Source organism: Oncorhynchus kisutch, linkage group LG7 (genome assembly GCF_002021735.2).
Source record: "Oncorhynchus kisutch isolate 150728-3 linkage group LG7, Okis_V2, whole genome shotgun sequence".
NCBI lineage: Eukaryota > Metazoa > Chordata > Actinopteri > Salmoniformes > Salmonidae > Oncorhynchus > Oncorhynchus kisutch.
In genome coordinates this window covers 40,948,411-40,965,437 of record NC_034180.2, presented here as the reverse complement: position 1 = coordinate 40,965,437, position 17,027 = coordinate 40,948,411, and the positions used below count along the sequence as shown (strand labels likewise).

General features: G+C 45.9%; 1 protein-coding gene across 1 annotated transcript in view; it reads left to right on the top strand.

Moving 5' to 3' along the window:
- Window positions 1–16,353, top strand: part of LOC109894624 (frizzled-3) — a 51,047-nt gene extending 34,694 nt beyond the window's left edge. The window contains exons 7-10 of the mRNA XM_020488240.2: window positions 11,713–11,861; window positions 12,661–12,772; window positions 12,890–13,077; window positions 13,413–16,353. Of these exons, the coding sequence (XP_020343829.1) occupies window positions 11,713–11,861; window positions 12,661–12,772; window positions 12,890–13,077; window positions 13,413–13,641 (678 nt within the window). The 3' untranslated portion in view covers window positions 13,642–16,353. The remainder of the gene's footprint in view (window positions 1–11,712; window positions 11,862–12,660; window positions 12,773–12,889; window positions 13,078–13,412) is intronic.
- Window positions 16,354–17,027: the final 674 nt, after the last annotated feature.

The window sequence follows — 17,027 nt, the reverse complement described above, 5'->3', positions numbered from 1 at the left end:
AAAATAAATGTAACACAGCGGTTGCATTAAGAAGAAGTGTATCTTTGTAACTATATGTAGAACATGTATATTTAGTCATGTGTATTGCTTGTTATCTGACGTCATCTGTCGGAGCTATCATAATTTCTCTGGACATTTGAGTAGCATTTTTCAAAAATCTTGTCATTGTAAACAGAGATTTATGGATATAAATAGCATATTATTGAAAAAAAAAAAAATGTATTGTATAACATGTCCTATTACTGTCATCTGATGAAGATTTTCAAAAGGTTAGTGAATTATTTATTTTTTAATCCTGCTTTTATAATTTTATATTTTCTGGGACAAAATGGCCGCCGCAGGTCTTTTGTTTCGGTGGTGGTCTAATATAAATGTGTGGTGTGTTTTCGCCGTAAAACATTTTAGAAATCTGACTTGCTGGGTAGATGAACAAGGTGTTTATCTTTCATTTGAGCTATTGGACTTGTATAGGTGTGGAGGTTAAATATTTCTAAGAATATTTTTTCGCATTTTGCGTTATGGTAATGAGCTGAGCCTGTAGTCACGCTCCCGGATCCGGTATTGGTAGGATCAAGAGGTTAACAAACCTCCAAATGAGCTTCAATGCCATACAACACTCCTTCCGTGGCCTCCAACTGCTCTTAAACGCTAGAAAAACTAAATGCATGCTCTTCAACCGATCGCTGCCCGCACCTGCCCTGCTGACTAGCATCACTACTCTGGATGGTTCTGACTGTGGACAACTACAAATACCTAGGTGTCTGGCTAGACTGTAACTCTCCTTCCAGACTCATATTAAGCATCTCCAATCCAAAATTAAATCTAGAATCGGCTTCCTATTTTTCAACAAAGCCTCCTTCACTCACGCTGCCAAACATACCCTCGTAAAACTGACTATCCTACCGATCCTTGACTTCGGAGATGTCATTTAAAAATAGCCTCCAACACTCTACTCAGCAAACTGGATGCAGTCTATCATAGTGCCATCCATTTTGTCACCAAAGCCCCATATATTACCCACCACTGTGACCTGTATGCTCTCGTCGGTTGGCCCTCGCTACATATTTGTCTCCAGACCCACTGGCTCCAGGTCATCTATAAGTCTTTGCTCGGTAAAGCTCCGCCTTATTTCAGCTCACTGGTCACCATAACAACACCCACCGCTAGCTCGCGCAGGTATATCTCACTGGTCATCCCCAAAGCCAACACCTAATTTGGCCGCCTTTCCTTCCAGTTCTCTGCTGCCAATGATTGGAACGAATTGCAAAAATCGCTAAAGTTGGAGACTTATATCTCCCTCACTAACTTTAAGCATCAGCTATCTGAGCAGCTAACCGATCGCTGCAGCTGTACACAGCCCATCTGTAAATAGCCCATCCAACTACCTACCTCATCCCCATAATGTTTTTATTTACTGTTTTTTGTTGCTATTTTGCACACCAGTATTTCTACTTGCACATCCTCATCTGCATATCTATCACTCCAGTGTTAATTTGCTGAATTGTAATTACTTCGCTACTATGGCCTATTTATTGCCTACCTCCTCACTCAATTTGCACACATTGTATATAGATTTTTCTATTGTTTTATTGATTGTACTTTTGTTTATCCCACATGTAACTCTGTGTTGTTTTTGTCGCACTGCTTTGCTTTATCTTGGCCAGGTCGCAGTTGTAAATGAGAACTTGTTCTCAACTGGCCTACCTGGTTAAATAAAAATAAACTAGGCAAGTTAGTTAAGAACAAATTCTTATTTACATTAACGGTCTACCCAAGGAACGGTGGGTTAACTGCCTTGTTCAGGTGCAGACAGCCCTTTTCAGGTCTTGCCATATATTTTCAAGTAGATTTAAGTTAAAACTGTAACTCGGACACTCAGGAACATTCATTGTCTTCTTGGTAAGTAAATCCAGTGTCAAATCAAATCAAATCAAATTTTATTTGTCACATACACATGGTTAGCAGATGTTAATGCGAGTGTAGCGAAATGCTTGTGCTTCTAGTTCCGACAATGCAGTAATAACGAACAAGTAATCTAACTAACAATTCCAAAAAAACTACTGTCTTATACACAGTGTAAGGGGATAAGGAATATGTACATAAGGATATATGAATGAGTGATGGTACAAAGCAGCATAGGCAAGATACAGTAGATGATATCGAGTACAGTATAACATATGAGATGAGTATGTAAACAAAGTGGCATAGTTAAAGTGGCTAGTGATACATGTATTACATAAGGATGCAGTCGATGATATAGAGTACAGTATATACATATGCATATGAGATGAATAATGTAGGGTAAGTAACATTATATAAGGTAGCATTGTTTAAAGTGGCTAGTGATATATTTACATAATTTCCCATCAATTCCCATTATTAAAGTGGCTGGAGTTGAGTCAGTGTCATTGACAGTGTGTTGGCAGCAGCCACTCAATGTTAGTGGTGGCTGTTTAACAGTCTGATGGCCTTGAGATAGAAGCTGTTTTTCAGTCTCTCGGTCCCAGCTTTGATGCACCTGTACTGACCTCGCCTTCTGGATGACAGCGGGGTGAACAGGCAGTGGCTCGGGTGGTTGATGTCCTTGATGATCTTTATGGCCTTCCTGTAGCATCGGGTGGTGTAGGTGTCCTGGAGGGCAGGTAGTTTGCCCCCGGTGATGCGTTGTGCAGACCTCACTACCCTCTGGATAGCCTTACGGTTGAGGGCGGTGCAGTTGCCATACCAGGCGGTGATACACCCCGCCAGGATGCTCTCGATTGTGCATCTGTAGAAGTTTGTGAGTGCTTTTGGTGACAAGCCGAATTTCTTCAGCCTCCTGAGGTTGAAGAGGCGCTGCTGCGCCTTCTTCACGATGCTGTCTGTGTGAGTGGACCAATTCAGTTTGTCTGTGATGTGTATGCCAAGGAACTTAAAACTTGCTACCCTCTCCACTACTGTTCCATCGATGTGGATAGGGGGGTGTTCCCTCTGCTGTTTCCTGAAGTCCACAATCATCTCCTTAGTTTTGTTGACGTTGAGTGTGAGGTTATTTTCCTGACACCACACTCCGAGGGCCCTCACCTCCTCCCTGTAGGCCGTTTCGTCGTTGTTGGTAATCAAGCCTACCACTGTTGTGTCGTCCGCAAACTTGATGATTGAGTTGGAGGCGTGCGTGGCCACGCAGTCGTGGGTAAACAGGGAGTACAGGAGAGGGCTCAGAACGCACCCTTGTGGGGCCCCAGTGTTGAGGATCAGAGGGGTGGAGATGTTGTTGCCTACCCTCACCACCTGGGGGCGGCCCGTCAGGAAGTCCAGTACCCAGTTGCACAGGGCGGGGTCGAGACCCAGGGTCTCGAGCTTGATGACGAGCTTGGAGGGTACTATGGTGTTGAATGCCGAGCTGTAGTCGATGAACAGCATTCTCACATAGGTATTCCTCTTGTCCAGATGGGTTAGGGCAGTGTGCAGTGTGGTTGAGATTGCATCGTCTGTGGACCTATTTGGGCGGTAAGCAAATTGGAGTGGGTCTAGGGTGTCAGGTAGGGTGGAGGTGATATGGTCCTTGACTAGTCTCTCAAAGCACTTCATGATGACGGATGTGAGTGCTGGGATGTCTCCCAGGCAGACATCCCAGGATGTCTGCCTGGGAGCAAGACATCCTGGTCCGTGACTGGGCTGGATTTCTTCCTGTAGTCCGTGATTGACTGTAGACCCTGCCACATGCCTCTTGTGTCTGAGCCGTTGAATTGAGATTCTGTACTGGCGCTTAGCTTGTTTGATAGCCTTGCGGAGGGAATAGCTGCACTGTTTGTATTCGGTCATGTTACCAGACACCTTGCCCTGATTAAAAGCAGTGGTTCGCGCTTTCAGTTTCACACGAATGCTGCCATCAATCCACGGTTTCTGGTTGGGGAATGTTTTAATCGTTGCTATGGGAACGACATCTTCAACGCACGTTCTAATGAACTCGCACACCGAATCAGCGTATTCGTCAATGTTGTTATCTGACGCAATACGAAACATCTCCCAGTCCACGTGATGGAAGCAGTCTTGGAGTGTGGAGTCAGCTTGGTCGGACCAGCGTTGGACAGACCTCAGCGTGGGAGCCTCTTGTTTTAGTTTCTGTCTGTAGGCAGGGATCAACAAAATGGAGTCGTGGTCAGCTTTTCCGAAAGGGGGGTGGGGCAGGGCCTTATATGCGTCGCGGAAGTTAGAGTAACAATGATCCAAGGTCTTTCCACCCCTGGTTGTGCAATCGATATGCTGATAAAATTTAGGGAGTCTTGTTTTCAGATTAGCCTTGTTAAAATCCCCCGCTACAATGAATGCAGCCTCCGGATAAATTGTTTCCAGTTTGCAGAGAGTTAAATAAAGTTCGTTCAGAGCCATCGATGTGTCTGCTTGGGGGGGGATATATACGGCTGTGATTATAATCGAAGAGAATTCTCTTGGCAGATAATGCGGTCTACATTTGATTGTGAGGAATTCTAAATCAGGTGAACAGAAGTATTTGAGTTCCTGTATGTTTCTTTCATCACACCATGTCACGTTGGCCATAAGGCATACGCCCCCACCCCTCTTCTTACCAGAAAGATGTTTGTTTCTGTCGGCGCGATGCGTGGAGAAACCCGTTGGCTGCACCACTTCGGATAGCGTCTCTCCGGTGAGCCACGTTTCCGTGAAGCAAAGAACATTACAGTCTCTGATGTCCCTCTGGAATGCTACCCTTGCTCGGATTTCATCAACCTTGTTGTCAAGAGACTGGACATTGGCAAGAAGAATGCTAGGGAGTGGTGCACGGTGTGCCCGTCTCCGGCGTCTGACCAGAAGACCGCCTCGTTTCCCTCTCTTTCGGAGTAGTTTTTTTGGGTCGCTGCATAGGATCCGCTCCGTTGTACTGTTTGTAAGGCAGAACACAGGATCCGCGTCGCAAAAAACATATTCTTGGTCGTACTGATGGTGAGTTGACGCTGATCTTATATTCAGTAGTTCTTCTCGACTGTATGTAATGAAACCTAAGATGACCTGGGGTATTAATGTAAGAAATAACACGTAAAAAAACAAAAAACTGCATAGTTTCCTAGGAACGCGAAGCGAGGCGGCCATCTCTGTCGGCGCCGGAAGTAGATTTGTGTAGATTTGGCCTTGTGTTTTAGGTTATTGTCCTGCTGAAAAGTGAATTAATCTTTCAGCGTCAGGTGTTCCATTCGGTTTCTTTTTTATCCTGAAAAACTCCCCAGTACTTAATGATTACAAGCATACCCATAACACTATGGAGAGTGGTCTTCCATAACGTGTTGTATTGGATTTGCCCCAAACATAACACTTTTTCTTCAGGACAAAAAGTGAATTGCCTTGCCACATTTTACATAGGTGCCCTTCTTTGCCCTTCTTTGCGAGACACTGGAAACCTCCCTGGTCTTTGTAGTTGAGTCTGTGTTTGAAATTCACTGCTTGACTGAGGAACCTTACAGATAATTGTATGCTTGGGGTACAGTGATGAGGTAGTCATCAAAAATCATGTTAAACACTATTATTGCTCACAGAGTGAGTCCATGCAATTTATTATGTGCCTTTTTACTCCTTAAGTTATTTAGGCTTGTCATAACAAAGGAGCTCAGAAAGTATTCAGACCCATTCACCTTTTCCACAATTGTTTATGTTACAGCCTTATTCTAAAATGGATTAAATAGTTTTTTCCACTCATCAATCTACACACAATACCTCATAATGACCAAGCAAAAAATATATACATAACTTAATTATCAAATTAACAAATTTACATAAGTATTCAGACCCTTAACTCAGTACTTTGTTGAAGCACCTTTGGCAGCGATTACAACCTCAAGTCTTCTTGGGTATGACACTATAAGCTTGGCACACCTGTATTTCGGGAGTTTCTCCCATTCTTCTCTGCAGATTCTCTCAAGATCTGTCAGGTTGGATGGGGAGCGTCGCTGCGCAGCTATTTTCAGTTCTCTCCAGAGATGTCCGATCGGGTTCAAGTCCGGGCTCTGAATGGGCCACTCAAGAATATTCAGAGACTTGTCCCAAAACCACTGGCTGTGTGCTTAGGGTCGTTGTCCTGTTGGAAGGGGAACCTTCGCCCCCAGGCTGATGTCCTGAGCGCTCTGGAGCAGGTTTTCATCAAGGGTCTCTCTGTACTTTGATCCATTCATCTTTCCCTCAATCCTGACTAATCTCCCAGTCCCTGCTGCTGAAAAACATCCTCACAGCATGATGCTGCCATCACCATGCTTCACCGTAGGTATGGTGACAGGTGATGAGCGGTGCCTGGTTTCCTCCAGATGTGACGCTTGGCATTCAGGCCAAAAAGTGAATCAGACCAGATCATTTTGTTTCTCATGGTCTGAGAGTCCTTTAGGTGCCTTTTGGCAAACTCCAAGCGGGCTGTCATGTGCCTTTTACTGAGGAGTGGCTTCTGTCTGGTCACTCAACCATAAAGGCCTGATTGGTGGAGTGCTGCAGAGATGGTTGTCCTTCTGTAAGCTTCTCCCATCTCCACAGAGGAACTCTGGGTTGTTGGTCACCTCCCTGACCAAGGCCCTTCACCCACTATTGCTCAGTTTGGCCGGGCAGCCAGCTCTAGGAAGAGTCTTGGTGGTTCCAAAATTATTCCATTTAACAATGATGGAGGCCAATGTGTTCGTGTGGACCTTCATTGCTGCATAGATGTTTTGGTACCTTTCCCCAGATCTGTGCCTCGACACAATCCTGTCTCAGGGCTCTACGGACAGTTCCATCACCTCATGGCTTGGTTTTTGCTCTAACTGTGGGACGTTATAAAGACAGGTGTGTGCCTTTCCAACCATATCCAATCAATTGAATTTACCACATGTGGACTCCAATCAAGTTGTAAAAACATCTCAAGGATGATCAACGGAAACGGGTTGCACCTGAGCTCAATTTCGAGTCTCATAGAAAAGGGTCTGAATACTTGCAGTTGAAGTCGGAAGTTTACATCCACCTTAGCCAAATACATTTAAACTCAGTTTTTCACAATTCCTGACATTTAATCCTAGTAAAAAATCCCTGTTTTAGGTCCGTTAGGATCATCACTTTATTTTAAGAATGTGAAATGTCAGAATAATAGTAGAGAGAGTGATTTATTTAAGCTTTTATTTCTTTCATCACATTCCCAGTGGGTCAGAAGTTTACATACACTCAATTAGTATTTGGTTGCATTGCCTTTCAATTGTTTAACTTGGGTCAAACGTTTCAGGTAGCCTTCCACAAGCTTCCCACAATACGTTTGGTGAATTTTGGCTCATTCTTCCTGACAGAGCTGGAGTAACTGAGTCAGGTTTGTAGGCCTCCTTGCTCGCAAACACTTTTTCAGTTCTGCCCACACATTTTCTATGGGATTGAGATCAGGGCTTTGTGATGGCCACTCCAATACCTTGACTTTGTTGTCCTTAAGCCATTTTGCCACAACTTTGGAAGTATGCTTGGGGTCATTGTCCATTTGGAAGACCCATTTGCTACGAGGCTTTAACTTCCTGACTGATGCCTTGGAGATGTTGCTTCAATATATCCACATAATTTTCCCACCTCATGACGCCATCTATTTTGTGATGTGCACCAGTCCCTCCTGCAGCAAAGCACCCCCACAACATGCTGCAGCCACCCCTGTGCTTCACGGTTGGGTTGGTGTTCTTCGGCTTGCAAGCCTCCCCCTTTTTCCTCCAAACATAACGATGGTCATTATGGCCAAACAGTTATATTTTGGTTTCATCAGACCAGAGGACATTTTTCCAAAAAGTACAATCGTTGTCCCCATGTGCAGTTGCAAACCGTAGTCTGGCTTTTTTATGGTGGTTCTGGAGCAGTGGCTTCTTCCTTGCTGAGCGGCCTTTCAGGTTATGTCGAGATAGGACTCGTTTACTGTGGATATAGATCATTTTGTACCTGTTTCCTCCAGCATCTTCACAAGGTCCTTTGCTGTTGTACTGGGATTGATTTGCACTTTTCGCACCAAAGTACTTTTATCTCCAGGAGACAGAACGTGTCTCCTTCCTGAGCGGTATGATGGCTGCGTGGTCCCATGGTGTTTATACTTGCCTGCTTTGTCATTATGGGGTATTGTGTGTCGATTGATGATGATTTTTATGTATTTAATCCATTTTAGAATACAATTTAACAAAATGTGGAAAAAGTCAAGGGGTCTGAATTCTTTCCCGAATGCATTGTATTGACTCAAGACATTTGACGTTTTCATTTATATTTAACAATTTCTAAAAACATAATTCTACTTTGACATGATGGGGTATTGTGCATAGGCCAGTGATGAAAAATCTCAATTTAATACATTTTAAAATCAGGCAGTAAAACAACAAAATGTGGAAAAAGGAAATGGGTGTGAATTCATACTGAAGTCAATGTAAGTTTAGAGGTATTTTTCTCTCTCGCTCTCTGTTTCTCTATCTGTCTCTGTCTCTTTGTCTCTCTTTCTCGCTCTCTGTCTCTCTCTGTTTCTCTATCTGTCTCTGTCTCTCTTTGTCTCTCTCTATCCGTTTCTGTCTCTCTCTGTCTCTCTCTTTCTCTTTCTCTGTCTGCTAGTTTACTGATCCTATTACCAGTCCCTCTCTAGTTAGTTTTCTGTAACCCACACATTGTAACGTTACTCTGCCCAACCCAACTCCACGGCATCAAGTTTCCTCCACTCTGTGGAGGCTTTGTAGTGCTCCCTCTTAATTATTAAGCACCTGGTGTGTGTGTGTGTGTGTGTGTGTGTGTGTGTGTGTGTGTGTGTGTGTGTGTGTGTGTGTGTGTGTGTGTGTGTGTGTGTGTGTGTGTGTGTGTGTGTGTGTGTGTGTGTGTGTGTGTGTGTGTGTGTGTGTGTGTGTGTTAGAGCTGGCATAATTACCGTGTAACCGTAAAACATTACACGGTAATGTAAAACACGAACTGCTGACTGAATACAGGACGGTCGGGCATTCAACGTGGCGAAACTTTGTTGCTTCTAGCTGAAACAACTCACTGGGCACAGATGTCAGTTCAATATCTAGTTTTGATTTACATTTGGTAGATTTTTCAACTAACATGAATTGAATGTAAAATCAACAAAAAATGTTACCATCTCGTTTGATCCAACCAATCAGTTTTTCACGGCGATTCAACGTCATCACCTAAATGTTTTTGGTGGTTGAAATGAGGTGGAAACAACGTTGATTCCACCAGTTTTGCCAAGTGGGAAGCAAGGTGTTGTAGCAAACGAGGACACATAAAATGCTGAAAGCAAGGTGCAGCACTAGCACACATTGAACAGGAATGAATAGAACAGGTTTGGAACCTCTAACCCTGGCAATTTGGCTGGTAAACTCATGGGTACACTTGCAATGGCTGCCTGGTATTGTGATGCAATAATTTCCATGGTAATGTAGAATGTTCATTCAAATGATTGGAATCAACAAACCACAGCATATACTTCCTGATTTGACTTCCTGCTTTGCTCCTAGGTTGAAAATGGGAAGGTAAAGACAACGTAATAATTCCATGCTGAAGCATTAGAAAATAAAAAAAATTATGGGACCAGCGCTGTTGCTGGATTCTACAGGATTAGCCTTGAAAACGTGACCAGCGGTCAGAAAATCCAGTAGTAATGTGGCTGTAGATTCTTCTATTTTTTATGAACAGAATGACAGTTACAATATGTGTTCGCTGAGTAGTTAGCTGAAATTCAATACGATTGTGTTTACTTTTCACTTTGATGCCAAACTTTCTGTACTGCTACCATTCACTCCCAGTCATTCTGAATGCAGAAGCTGGTCCCTTGTTAAATAGTGGCACAAAGAGTTCTGGCAGGGTTCCCCAACTAGCGGCCCAACTGGCGGCCCAACTGGCTGCCCAACTGGCGGCCCAACTGGCTGCCCAACTGGCGGCCCAACTGGCGGCCCAACTGGCTGCCCAACTAGTGGCCCAACTGGCTGCCCAACTAGTGGCCCAACTGGCTGCCCAACTAGCGGCCCAACTGGCTGCCCAACTGGCTGCCCAACTGGCGGCCCAACTGGCGGCCCAACTGGCTGCCCAACTGGCGGCCCAACTGGCGGCCCAACTGGCGGCCCAACTGGCGGCCCAACTGGCTGCCCAACTAGTGGCCCAACTGGCTGCCCAACTGGCTGCCCAACTGGCTGCCCAACTAGTGGCCCAACTGGCGGCCCAACTAGCGGCCCAACTGGCGGCCCAACTGGCTGCCCAACTGGCGGCCCAACTGGCTGCCCAACTGGCTGCCCACCTGGCAGGCCCAACAGGCGGCCCAACTGGCTGACCAACTGGCGGCCCAATTGGCGGCCCAACTGGCTGCCCAACTGGCGGCCCAACTGGCTGCCCAACTAGTGGCCCAACTGGCTGCCCAACTAATGGCCCAACTGGCTGCCCAACTGGTGGTTTTATTTGGCCCCTAAAGTTTTCTGATGGTAAACAATGATATACAGTACCAGACAAAAGTTTGGACACACCTGCTCACCTGCTCATTCAAGGGTTTTTCCCTCAGGCCTTATTGCTTAATTATAACAGCTGTGCTTACACCGTCTCTGTTATACACACACCAACCACACACCGCACACAGATTACCAGGTGGCGAAAGCCTTTCATCTTCCCGGCCATGTATCAGTTAAAAGTGGATGTGTATCTGCCACTGCAATAGAGAGAATGTACGTTAGTAGAACAGTTGAGAAGGATGGACATCACAGGAGGTTGGTGGCACCTTCATTTGGGAGGATGGGCTCATGGTAATGGCTGGAGCGGAATATTTGGAATGGTATCAAATATTTCAAACACTTGGTTTCAATATGTCCGATGCCATTCCATTCACTCTGTTCCAGCCATTATTATGAACATCCTCCCCTCAGCTGCCTCCACTTGTAGACATTACAGCTGCAATAGTACACACATGTCTATCTCTCTCTCTGTCTCTCTCTACATCTGTCTCTCTCTTTCTCTCTCTCATAGTATAAAGTTGATTGAATGAAAGTAATATGAGCAGTGATGAGTGTGTGAATGTGTTGGTGTGTATGTGGAATATGTGGTACGAGCAGGTGCTCTGACTTGTGTGTCCTCCCTGTGCAGTGACCCTATCTGCATCCTGTAGTCACACTGGAATTCACATTTTACTCCATGTTATCTGATCGCTCTCCCGGAGGTCGATATGTGTGTGTTTGTTGTTTGTGTGTGTGTGTGAGTGGCACATTTTAGTGATGTTATTTGTGGCCACAAGAGAAAGTTGTGGTTTTAGACCAGGGGTCTCCAACCCTGTTCCTGGAGAGTTACCCTCGTGTAGGTTTTGTCTCCAACCCCAGTTGTAACTAACCTGGTTCAGCTTATCAACCAGCTAATTATTACAAGGTGTGCTACATTAGGGTTGGACTGGAAACGTACAGGACAGTAGTCTCCAGGAACAGGGTTGGAGAGCCCTGTTTTAGACTACAGGTAGCTAGCCTTTCTCGCTGTCTCTGTGTGCACACATACACACAGACACACACACACAGTCACTGCGCTGGCATGTGGAGTAGAGCAGAAGGGAGGATTGTCTGTGCGCAGTGAGCTGTGCAGTATGAGGAAGAGGACACACACCATCTCACTCTCCTCTCTGTCCTGCCTCTTTCGCTGTGTGTTAGGTTGAATAGTTGTTTTGATGAAATAGCAGATGTTTCTGATGAAATAGCAGATGATTCTGGACTCACTCCCTCAACCCCCTCTTTCTCTGTGTAGGTTGAGCAGACCAGTCGTCCAGACCTGGCCCTGTTCCTCATTAAGTACCTGATGATGCTGGTGGTGGGGATTCCCTCAGTTTTCTGGGTGGGCAGCAAGAAGACCTGCTTCGAATGGGCCAGCTTCCTACACAGACGCAGAAACAAAGAGTAAGCCGGGAGAGAGAAAGCGAGAGAGTGTGTGCTCATGTCTGCGCGTGTATTTTAATGTTTGTGTATTTCTCATTTCAAGCCGGTAATTTCAATATGTAGTAATGTAGAACCACTCGCTAGCTTGATAAATTGCAGAAAATATTCAAATGAGCAATTTGACCAACATTTGAATGTGGAATGTCATTAAAAGCCTTGTCATTCCCTCTCTCCTCACACACACACTTCCCATAACCCGGTCTCCATGGTGATTAGGCTATTTTCTGTGCCTGTTCTCCCACCCTCAACAACACCCTCCTCCTCCACTCACCCCATCAATCTCTCCTCCCTCCCACTCCTCCATATCTCCATCTCCTCTCTGCAATTCTCTCACCCTTCTACCTTCCCTCTCTCCCTGCCCTCTTCTGTGTATCACTCCCTTTCTTCCCTTCTCTCCACCATCCCTTTTCTTTCGGCTTGCCCTTCTCCCTCCCTCTCTCCTCCTCCTCTCCCCTTCCTCCCTCCCTTCTCCTCTCCCCGCCCTCCCTTCTCCTCTGCCCGCCCTCCCTTCTCCTCTCCCCTCTCCTCCCCTCCCTCCCTCCCACCTTCCCCCTCTCACTTCATCATCCCCTCCCTCCACCCTTCCACTAATTTCCTACCCTCCCATGCCTCTCTCTTCCCCTCCCTGCCCCTCTCCGTCCCTCCCCCTCTCTCTCCCTTCCCCTCTCTCTCCATCCCTCCCCCTCTCACTCCCTCCCCCTTCACCCCTTTACCCCTCTCACCCACTTCCTCCTCTCTCCCTGCACTCCTCCCTCCACAGTAGTGGGGTGAATGAGAGCAGACAGGTGCTCCAGGAGCCAGACTTTTCCCAGTCTCTACTGAGGGACCCCCACACCCCCATCATCAGGAAATCACGGGGAACCTCCACCCAGGTATTACTGGCACCATGACCTTGTCATAAAACATGGCCCTAACCATAATTCATAATTCATAATGTAATATAATATGATATCACTAATTGTTTTTCATTCCTAATCCTCCTCCCCCAGGGCAACTCCACCCATGCCTCCTCCACTCACCTGGCCATCCTGGACGAGCCTGACGACCCTAGACACGCCCCTGATGACCGCAGACCAATCCACTCACTGGGCCACACCTCCTCCACCCGCAGCAAGGCTGGCAGCGTGCACAGCAAGACCAGTTACCATGGCAGTCTACATCGCTCCCGAGACGGACGGTAGGAGAGTGAGAGAGAAGGTGGAAAGGAGGGAGAGAGGGTTGGCTACGGATGCCACTATATATGAGCCGTTTTTATAATCAAAGATGAATACACGATGAAACTGGATTCAGGCTTTCCAAAGCCTATTGTAGTTATGGCACTTCAAGAGATCCTTTTCTGTAGACAGCTGCTAATCTATCTGTTATTAACAGTTCTATACCTGAGATAAAATCACCTGGCTGTAGATTAGAGAGCACAGCTGGCATACATGTTGGTGTGGATGTGTGTGTTGTACATAAAGTTGTGAACTACTGAACTAACGTCTCCTCCCCTTCTCTTTCCCCTACGCCCAGCTACACCCCCTGTAGTTACCGAGGCGGTGAGGAGCGCAGTCTACCCCCCCACGGCAGCACTCCCCGCCACGACCACATGCTGTCCACTCACAGCAGCCTCCACGGTCTGGATGCCCAATCACAGCACAGCAGCCAGTGTGATCTCTCCGTGGCCACACCCACCCTTATCACCCACGGGACGAGCTTCGGCCGCGTCACTAATAATGGTGACAATGGAGCCAGCGCCTGACCGGAAACAGGAAATTATGTCATCACTGCTGAACAGGAAGTTGTCAGTTGTCCCGCTCCCCACCTTCGACATACACACAGGTCCATCCCATTCAGGAGGAATGTGTGAGAGAGGAAGTGGGGCCTTCAGTTTGACTGACAGATGGATCACTCCTGGACAGCTTTTCACAGAGGTTGCTAAGTAGCGAGATGCTAACCCTCAATCAGTCAGTTGGACTTGGATTGCACTCTCTATAGAGGGAATGGCTTCATGGCCAGAAAGCCAGCCTACTATGAATGAGGGGGATTGTGTGTGTACTCTGATACACACCAAGAGACCCAGAGATGAGCTGATAAGGTCTACTCTGTGTGTGTGTTACAGTGCTCTTTTGCTGTGGTTGTGAAACAAGACTATTATATTTTTTTATACTGTGAAGATTGGCTGTGAGTACTGCTGAAAATATGAGCGTGCGTGTACTTGTAGTGCAGTACTATACTCCCACCTGGTGGAGAGAAACTATAGAAGCTAGGAGAGATCAATGCCTAGGCCCGACTTCCTAGGCACTCCTGTAGGTCAGTAAGGATGAATAGGGTTCAATAATAAGGTCATTTCTTCAACTTGTCTTATGATATGATAGGTGAAAAACATTTGAGGCCGATTGCTTCAGAAGTGCGTAGAGAATAGTTGCTAGGGATCGATTTGGGATTCAGAAAGTTAGGGAAAAAATAGGGAAGGACAGATGGAGGTTGGAGTAGTGCTTATTTTGCTGCTGCTTCAGAGCTAAGCAGAGAGGAATGTGGGGGACTTTTTAAAGGGGATGGGAGGGGGGTTGTATCCGAAGTCTTTGCTATTGACAAGCGCTGTGTGAAACAACAGAGGATCTGTACCCCTAACACTGGAAGAAAGGACTACTGGAAGAATACACTGGGGAGGAGGAGGAATACACTGGGGAGGAGGAGGAATATACTGGGGAGGAGGAGGAATACACTGGGGAGGAGGAGGAATACACTGGGGAGGAGGAGGAATATACTGGGGAAGAGGAGGAATATACTGGGGAGGAGGAGGAATACACTGGGGAGGAGGAGGATTACACTGGAGAGGAGGAGGAATACACTGGGGAGGAGGAGGAATACACTGGGGAGGAGGAGGAATACACTGGGGAGGAGGAGGAATATACTGGGGAGGAGGAGGAATACACTGGGGAGGAGGAGGAATATACTGGGGAGGAGGAGGAATACACTGGGGAGGAGGAGGAATATACTGGGGAGGAGGAGGAATACACTGGGGAGGAGGAGGAATACACTGGGGAGGAGGAGGAATACACTGGGGAGGAGGAGGAATACACTGGGGAGGAGGAGGAATACACTGGGGAGGAGGAGGAATACACTGGGGAGGAGGAGGAATACACTGGGGAGGAGGAGGAGGAAAAAAGGAAAATTGATAATATGGGAAAGATTGTGCTTGTGTTTACTGGTGTTTCTCCTGTCTTTCTGTATCCGTCTCTCACTCACACACATAAAACTGCAGTAGTCTTTTCCATTATGGTCATCAGGTGATTTTCTCACAACCCCTCAAAATCTCTCAGCCTAGCTCACCCCTACCCTCAGCCTTACCTGTGAACAAACACACACGCAAACCTACATACACACACGCACTCCAATGTACACTAAACCCTCCCTTGCCTCTAACCCAGCCTACCTCATCAGTCCAGAGGTACCTTAAACCACACCTGCCACTCCTCAGTCACCTCAGACTGCTGCTATTGTGTGTCTTTGTAATACACTGCTGCTCGTGTGTGTGTGTGTGTGTGTGTGTGTGTGTGTGTGTGTGTGTGTGTGTGTGTGTGTGTGTGTGTGTGTGTGTGTGTGTGTGTGTGTGTGTCAGGACACTGTCAATCTCTGGAGTTCTTCTTTGGTGTTTTTCCACCTGATGCCTAATACTTTACCCATGATGCTTCACCACACATCAAGGACGTGTCCACTGGGCACCTCAAGATGCAACACGTTCCTCTCTGTGTCTGCCTGTCTGTCTGTAGTGTGTTCCTGAGCAAAGTAGCATATTTTTGCATGTCAAACACCCAAATATCCTTGTTCTGTGCCCGCTTGTGTGATTGACTGTGCTTCTCCCAGTTGCCTCCTCACTCTCACTCATTCCCTTTCAGTCTCTAAAGCTCTCCTGCCTACTGTCATGGTAGAAGTTGCCCTTACCCACAATCATAACCTAAACCCTGGTCCTCGAGTGTCCAGATATTGCATGATTTAATTCCAACTAGGCACCTCAATTATCTGACTACTGGTCTGGTCACCTCATGGAATGTTGAGGGATTAATAGATCAATATCAATGATTGGCTACATTTAACCTACATGTCCAATGCAAATAATCAATTCCTTTTCAATTCCAGTAAATTCAGAAAGTAAACAAAATTCCAATTCCAAATTCTCCTAATTGAAAATCATGACAGAGAATTGGAATTTCCGTGTTCTTCCTGAATTGACAGGTTTTGACCCCAACCCTGAGTCCAAGACCAGGATTTGCTACCCGGGATGAGGGACAATTTGTTCTACCTACTCCTCTTGCTGTAAGTCTATCTCTGTTCTCTCTGTACACATCACAGCTTTCCTAAAAAATAAAATAAAAGATTGAGCACTTTAACTCTATGGCTAGCTCTGTCTGAATGTCTGTAGATGTTGAGTTGTAGTTATGCAAGAATTCCAATAAAGTTTGTTGTATGAAACGTGTTTGCGATGTTGGGGTGTGTTTTGGTTCATCTTTGTGTGGTTATGTATACAACACTGCTGGGCCATCTCTCTCTCTTGTAAATATTGGACCGTGAAGTCGAGATATTTTGGGCTCTATACCTAAGCACCTTTTGATTTAATATGTCAACAAGAAACAAATGAAGCCTACATGAAGTCAGTTAGTCAAAACAAAAGAAACTCCAGTCCAGGTGGTGGCGGTAATACATCACAAGCCATGCCAACCGACATGATTATCCACAAAGAAACATCGTTTCGGAGCATGCGGAGAATGCTATTAATTTCGTGGCCTAGTCAAAAAGGTTCCAAACTTTAATTTGCCTAGCATTTCGCACCTACTAATAACATAACTACTGTAGCTGCAAACGTGAAACGACCCTACAAAAAAAGGACACAGCTAATTCAATATCATGGTAAGCAAACAGCATATTTGCACATGGACGCTCTAGTCTAGAGCGCCTGGTTAAATTGTGTTTACGAGCATTTTGTCCAAATGGGCAAACTAGTGAGATGTGTGATACTTGAAAAAAAGGAACTTTGCTTCTTTTACTATCATCCTAAATTAAGATATTGAATTATTTTACCGTCTAATGCATATTACGCTACTTTCCATGATGTGGACAGTGTTACATTACACATGGATGTTTCGA